General features: G+C 54.2%; 2 protein-coding genes across 2 annotated transcripts; one reads left to right on the top strand and one right to left on the bottom strand.

Moving 5' to 3' along the window:
- Nucleotides 1-972: 972 nt before the first annotated feature.
- PG998_001913 (uncharacterized protein) lies at nucleotides 973-1,689 on the bottom strand (the record flags this gene model as incomplete). Its single annotated transcript, XM_066868731.1, has 4 exons — nucleotides 973-1,324; nucleotides 1,422-1,475; nucleotides 1,537-1,550; nucleotides 1,681-1,689. The coding sequence occupies 4 exons, from the start codon at nucleotides 1,687-1,689 to the stop codon at nucleotides 973-975; spliced, it is 429 nt and encodes a 142-aa protein (XP_066737146.1).
- Nucleotides 1,690-3,675: 1,986 nt separating this feature from the next.
- Nucleotides 3,676-6,492, top strand: PG998_001912 (uncharacterized protein; the record flags this gene model as incomplete). Its single annotated transcript, XM_066868730.1, has 1 exon — nucleotides 3,676-6,492. One exon carries the CDS (start codon nucleotides 3,676-3,678, stop codon nucleotides 6,490-6,492), a length of 2,817 nt encoding a protein of 938 aa, XP_066737145.1.
- Nucleotides 6,493-7,442: the final 950 nt, after the last annotated feature.

Raw genomic sequence — 7,442 nt, 5'->3', positions numbered from 1 at the left:
CATATATATGTACACGCCTAAAACGGGATGACGAGCACATGTCCGCTGAAAACAACACCAATGTTGTGTGCGGTGGATATCCTCTCAAGACGGAGAACAGACGGAGAACAGACGGAGAGGGGAAAGATTGAGGGAGGAGCGAAACAACGTTTAAGAAAAAGCTGCTTCGGGAGAGATCTTCGACACATACTACGAAAGAGGAGAGGGGGATGGTCCATGGTACGAACCGGGTAGACGCAGACTACGGTAGCGAAATGACGCACCCACGGCCAAGCCTGCTCTTCTCGGCTCTCGACGATGGGGACTCTCGCTGGAGGGAGGATGGATGCATTGGGGGCGGGAGGGGATTGGATGGGCGGGCGGGTTGGATGTTTGCATGTCGGCGTGGATGGAAAAAGTGCATGGAAGGAATTTTGCTGCGGTTGGTCTCATTTGCATTTGTTATCTTGCCTATGGCCGCAGATTTTGATGTTTTTGTGTTGGCTACTTTCTGGTCTCCCTTGGCACCAAATGTCACATACGAGCAGGCTATTGGCGCCAAAAGCGTAAAGTATTGCCGTTGTAATAATCATGTTGTTTTTCTTGCTTGCGTTAATGGTTCGATTTCTGAAAATCCTGGATGTTGCCCGATATTTTGGCAAACTGCACATCCGAGGCGGCGGAACATATTGCTGCTTATTACAGAGTAGCTCTTGTGTGTCGTGGTTCTTGTAATACTCCTCGCTCACACATTATCAAATCGGCGAGCTAAATCTACTTCGACTCGAAATGGTAGGAGACGCACAGAGTGGTATCGTCCCCAGAGCGCCGATCCTGGGCAAATGGGTCCATGGGCAACCCGGTTCATGGAGCCCCAATCGGGAGACTTGTGGTATTCTCCCAAGGCATCAAGCCCTTCGATCGATGCCGCATGAGCGGTTGCGTCCCTCCAACCTCCCCGTCCCCTAGAAGCCCTAAAAGCCCAGGTACTTCTCATGTACTCAGCCGCCACGTGAGCACGATCAGGGTGATGTAGGCACTCAGGCTCAGCATCGTCAGCAGCAGGACGCTGTTGCCACTGGTGCGGAACTTCTTGGTGACCTCACTGCTGCCGCCGGAGCCGTCCTTGGGGGTGGCGGCGATGAAGAACTGACGGTTGCCCTGGTGGCGGCGATAGATGGCAACGAGCAGCACGGCAGCGCCGTAGCACGAGAAGAGCGCGCCGATGGCGTAGAACTCGGACGTGAAGATCTTGAGGATGATGAGGGCGAAGCTGAACTGCGAGAGCGCCGTGCGCATGTAGGCGCCCTCGAAGGTCCGCTGGGCGGCGCGGATCTCGACTAGTCTGTTGGTCGCGGCCAAGTAGGAAGAGGCAGTTCAGTCAAAAGGGCCCAGGCTGCTCTCGGATCGAAGGCGCGATAGACCTGGGAGCAGATACTTACTCATCGTTGGTGAGGACGACCGACCGGGCGCGGTGCATACGGAGATGCAGGTGGCTGGCAGGATCACATTAGAGACGGTCGCCCACCATTGTCTGGCATCGCAGTGGAGGCTCACTCTTCTGGGTGCGGCTGGAGGAGGTGATCATTTCAGCTGGTTTTTTCTCCTAGACCAGTTTCCTAAAAATGGCCACAGCCTGGCGGCCGAGTCATTTGGGGGTTGTTTGATGTTGGGGGACAAAAACAAGTGGGATCGACTGACCTGAAACATCTTGTCGGAATGGCTGCTGTTAAGGGTAGTGGTCGCACATATAATTCTACAAACAGTTGGTGAGTGGCCGATGGTGAGAATGCTAATGGCAGGTTACATAATCACCAGCTAGCTTCAACGTCGGTTGGCAGTTGAGTTGGGGCGAGATTACTAAGCTAGACAGACATGGTGCATGACAAGTGACAAGCATGCTCTGATCTTCTGCCGTCTGCGGCTTCGCGGAATAGAAGCCGCTTACTGTACACCAGTACACCAGCTGCGGCTAGTGTGCCCTCTTGGGCTGTACCTGTCCTGCCTGGCTTCTGGCCTGCGTGCTTCCCAAGCCAGAACCCGGGCTGCCAGGATACGATGTGTCCGCAGCAGTCTTCGGGGCTGTGTCGCGACACACCACCCCCCAAAGACAGCATTAGCGCATACCTGCTAGTGACGGTCAGCTCTTGCTATGGGCCTGGTGTGCCTACATGCGCTGTCTCGTTACACACAACTAAGGGATTGCTGCGCATTGCATCAGAAGACCTCTTGGTACGGAAACAAAAGGACTCGATAGAGACGGCCTGACGGCATGTCTCGAGGCGCCTTGCGCCGCGGCGATGCGACAACAAGTGCGGGGGAAACGGGAGCCTTACCGTTGCCTTCTTCCTTGTATGCCTGCCCCGCTTTCCACTAATACATGTACATAAGGGTGTCTGGACGGCAGCTATCTTCGGTGAGCAAGAGCAGAGAGCTTGTGTGCTATGTCGGTTCGGCTGAGCAGAACGCCTTGTAATGAACGAACCCCGTTTTTTTTCCCGCCCAGAAAACTGCCTTGAAGTGTCTTAAAGAGTTAGTTCGCCTACCGTTCGCCTACCGTTCTGCCTTCCAGGGTCGCCTTATCCAGCCTTGCTCACCCTGCCACCTTCTCTCGCGCCATCGTTGTTCGTTTCTTCTCATCGGCACGCTGCCAGAAACACACAACTTTCCAACATCACTGCCGAATGCACCCCGTAGAGATCTGATTTGCGCATCGCCTTAGGCAGTATTTCCACCTTGCGAAGCCCGCCCCCTCCCCCTGGTCCGTTGACGTCGAGGTACCTCATCACATCCCATCCCGACTTGAGGCTCCACCACCGCTGGTTAAGCGCCCGCCAGTGTCGTGCAGCCCCCAACCCGCTCCCTCTCTCTCCTCTCTGCTGTACAGCAGGACGGGAAGCACACAATACTCGGGCTCTGTCCCCTCCCCTTTTCCTGTCCGGGCGAACAAGACTTTCCCCTTCTCAATCTCTCAATCCGTGCCATCACGAGGGACCAATTGACTTCATTCTATACTAGTGATTGACGTTTCTTACGCAACCCGTCTCTGGATACTATTTTCTTTGACTTGCGCTCCATACCCATCAGCTTAGAGAGCTTCATCCAGCTCCGCACACTCCTCCACATTGATCTCCGCTGGATTTGGCGCGCCGGAACATGAGCTTTCTATTACATTCCAACACCGGGAGCTGAAGTCCTACCTATACCTAGCCTTTGCGAGTCGACATATACATATACAAAACTTGGGCCACCCCCCCCTTGCACTTTTCCCGCCATGTCTTCCATATATACCGTTTCGCCGGCCTCCTTACACGACCATCGTGGCAGCCCCAGAGACCGGATGAACGTGCCCCACCATAACCCGGCCCAGAACACCCTCTATCATCAGTCGCTCTGCCCTGTAGACTCGCAGCAGCAGCTACTGTCGCCGCACTCTTCTAACTTACAGAGCTGCTCGGCTTCTCCCACCGGGGCCTCCAATACGCCGGCTGACTCCGTCTCGACGTCAACAACCTATCAGCCAAGCGAACTTGAAGAGCCCGACGACCCTTTTTCGGTGCCAACTTTAACGACCTCGGAGGCTCAGCACCTGCTTTCTTTGATGATCAACTGGTTCACCTCGACAGCACGACGAACCCAGGACCCTCGACTTATCACCCTTCCCTGTCTCTGGGAACCCAAGTGGCAGACTTTGGCATGAAGCTGGCTGGACATCAAAGCCAGCCAAATATACCCACTAGCTGGGCCCGAGATCTATATAGCCAACCGATCTTCAGCCAAGTCAACTCGGAAGAGCCCCCACCACGAGACTCCACTTCATTTGACCACAGCTCTTCGGCGCCCCAGCTCACTCCGGACACTAACAGCGGCTGGTCAAGCGGCGAGGATAGCCTTGCCCCGGGACACACCCACATGGCTGCACAAAGTCCCCGAGTTACTGTGTCCTTATGGGGCAAGGATGGCCAACAATCCGTGGATGCTGTCGCGCGCTCTTTTGAGCATGAAGCACCTTTTCCTAGCACAGCGCAACAAGCTGCCAGTATGGATGATGGCTTGTCCATTGCTACGCTTCACGGCTCATCGTCTAATGTGTCTCATGAGGCACAAGAAAACTGGATGACGGGCTCTTCGACAAGGCGGTACGGGCTCGCACCTGAACACCGATCTCAAGATGAGACGCCAAGCGTCAATCAACTGGCCGCAACGCGCAGTATTGATGAACGCAACTCGGTGGTCGCCGCTTGGATATCTGATGCCACTGAGAAGACCACCGGAATCTCGGCTAGGGGCTTAGAGACCTCACCTGCGCCTGCTCACAGCGAGGTCGTAGATGATGATCATATTTCATCTACAACTGTTCCTCTGGGGGGCATGACCGAAAACAAGTTCCTACCTGGCCAGACGTACTTCCATGCGAACGGTCCAGGCGGTCAATTCACTCCAGCTGACCTTGAACTTATGCGCCAAGGACGTCATTGGTCTGACGCGCCGATGGTGCATCCCATATCACAGAATGATTCTGTCAGGATGCAGCCCGAAAGCTCACAAGCCGCCATTCGAAGATTCGAGGAGATGTGCCATGACAATGGCTCCGTCGTGTCTCGGGCAGCTACTTGGGGGACTAGAAGAAGAAGCCTGCCAAGCTTGAGCGACGTCGAAGGAGTCGTGGGTGGCAGTTTTCTAAAGAAACTTTCCATCAGCAGAGGCGACTCGACTTCTCGCCGACCAAGTATTCTGAGAAGGCTCGTCAGCAAGTCCAGTGCGAGTAATCTTCTCAAGCGCAGGAATAGTGGCAACATCGACGATGCCACGTCAGACGATGCCAACCAGGGTGACAGGCGAGAGTCTAAGGGTAGTCTAGCGCCCCCCTCGCGCACGACCAGCTGGAGCAAGCAGAACAAGCAGAAATCAGTACCAAGTATAAACACTGCTCTGGTGGGAATGGCCCAAAGCGCTGCATCTATCGGCACTGCCCACGCCGGAAGCGGTTCAATCAACGCGGCAACGCCTATCACTTCGCCCAAAAGTCCCTTCGGGTTTCCAGCGACTGTTCGAAACACGATCCGAAGGCCGCGGAGCAAGACGGAGATGCCTCAACGTGGGACCCTTGATTCGACACCGACTATTGTAGGCCTGTTAAAGAAGCAAGGCGGCCCTCCAGTGGCTCTTTTGGCGGGGTCGCAACCAACATTAGACGTTGATGATGATGACGATGACGAAGACGATGCTTTGGACGATTCAGACATCAAAGTTGAACCAGGCGAGGCAGAGGAAATTGTACCTACATTTGACGGATTCCAGCAGCATATTCTCCGCCTCAACCCCGGCCTAGACAGGACGAACGACTACTTGGTAGAGCGGATTGCGCACCAGATGATTGTACGATACAAGAATCTGCAGAGCCTCAAGATCAAACACATCAAGGCGGCAAATACCGGGTCATGCTTGTGTGGCAGTCTCTGCGTAGCTCAGGGCGGGTCTGCGGCTCCTATTGACAGCAGAGGGGACGCCCGAGGGGTCGATCCTTTGTCGGCTCGCTCAGACTCTCCTGACGACGAGGGGGCCCCTTTGGAAAACGGCATCAACTCCGAAAGCTTCCCTGCTGGAATACCGATACCACCGACGCCCTCACTTCCGGCAGAATTAGAGTGTCAGCTGTGCTATACACACAGGAAGTTCCAAAAGCCATCAGATTGGACTAAGCATGTTCATGAAGATGTCCAGCCTTTCACCTGCACCTGGGCTCCTTGCCGCGACCCTAAGATGTTCAAGAGAAAGGCGGACTGGGTTCGCCATGAGAACGAGGGGCATCGCCACCTAGAATGGTGGGCTTGCGATGTCGAAGACTGCAATCATGTATGCTACCGACGGGATAATTTCTTACAGCATCTTGTGCGTGAGCACAAGTACACTGAGCCAAAGGTGAAGACTAAAGCTGCAATCAAGAGGTCTGGTGCCAGCGACCCGACCTGGCAAAAGGTGGAAAAATGTCACCAAGAGACTTCTCGTCGACCTCAGGATGAGCCATGCCGATTCTGCGGCAAGTCCTTCCCGACTTGGAAGAAACTCACAGTACACCTTGCCAAGCACATGGAGCATATCAGCTTGCCTGTTCTCAAACTTGTCGAGAATGGGGATCTGAAAGAGGACACCGTCATCAGCCCAGTCCAAGACCCTCCACCTCGAAATTTTAACAACCTGCTGCCCCTGTCTAACCAGGGCTCTCAGCAGTTCAACCCTTCACGCCCACATGCTGCGTCCAACCCTCCCCCTGTCGAGTTCCAGCACGTGGATAATATGTATCCGTACTCGGACATGAGCCGCCCGCCGTTAGACGCGTCATATTACAACCAGCCGACTGCCTCGACGCACTATACCACGCCGATGACACATAACCACGGTTTGGCCATGCCAGCAACCAATGGTAGGTTTGGCCAACATCATCAATACCAATCTTTGCCTGTATCAACCGGGCCCCCCTTACGGCCAGCCTGTGGCCCCTTTTATGGGTAACCAGAATCAACTGGAGGCCTTCCCGGCTTTCAATTCCTTGGGTATGCAAGATTCAATGGGAAACCAAGTGTCGTACGACACGGGAACGGACCCGACGATGCCAGACCATTACAGCAACACCGGGTCGGTATCGCCGTTTACACATTCACCACAACCGGGCCACAACTCCTTCTATAGTTCTTGAGCTGCTGTTCGACTTGCTTGTTTATCTTTTTTTTTGACCTTGTGATATATACCCTAGAATCGGCGCTAGGTGAAAAGGGGGTTCAAAGGTTCAAACGGTGTGGATCCATCAGAATACGTCACCGGTCATGGGGTTTGGTGTTACGGATTGAAGCGGCGCTATTGCCATGAAATCCATCTGTGACTTGGGCAAGATCTCTTGGAGACGACTGGAGGCTACACGGGAGAAGTGATGGATTGGGCGGGTGCCAGTGATTTCGTGTGATATAGGTCGGGATATGATGGGAATGGACATATCTTATCTTCCAAGTTACATATATGGCAATACGGGCGAGTTTGAAGAGCGGGCGGCGAGCAGTTTTATCGGCCTACATCGTTTTGTTTCCCAATAGATCTCACACTTATTCAACGTGGCTAAGCTCGGTTGCTGAATGTTTCCGGTCTTCGATACACGATGCCGCCTGGGCACAAAGCCATCAAGCCACCGGCTAGACCATGGCTTGTCCGTCTCGATTGTTTAATGATATCCCAAGCCTTGGCCAACCTACTCCTCTATGCCAGGAGCCGGTGGGCGATGGATGGCAAAGGTTCATATCGGTCGACCGTGCCTGTTACTGGCAGATGACGCTCGAGTCAGTCAATACATCACTCGCACCGCGAACGTCTCACACATACATACCGACAAGTCGTCCTTCTCCGGTCTTGCTCGATATAGCACAAGCCACGTGCCATCTCATCTCTGAACGCTGGGTCCGACACGATATCGG

The sequence above is a fragment of the Apiospora kogelbergensis genome (genome assembly GCF_038363985.1).
Source record: "Apiospora kogelbergensis strain CBS 113332 chromosome Unknown utg000001l_segment0_segment0, whole genome shotgun sequence".
Lineage (NCBI taxonomy): Eukaryota > Fungi > Ascomycota > Sordariomycetes > Amphisphaeriales > Apiosporaceae > Apiospora > Apiospora kogelbergensis.
Note: the sequence above shows the minus strand (reverse complement) of the source record. Positions and strands in the feature narration are given on the sequence as shown.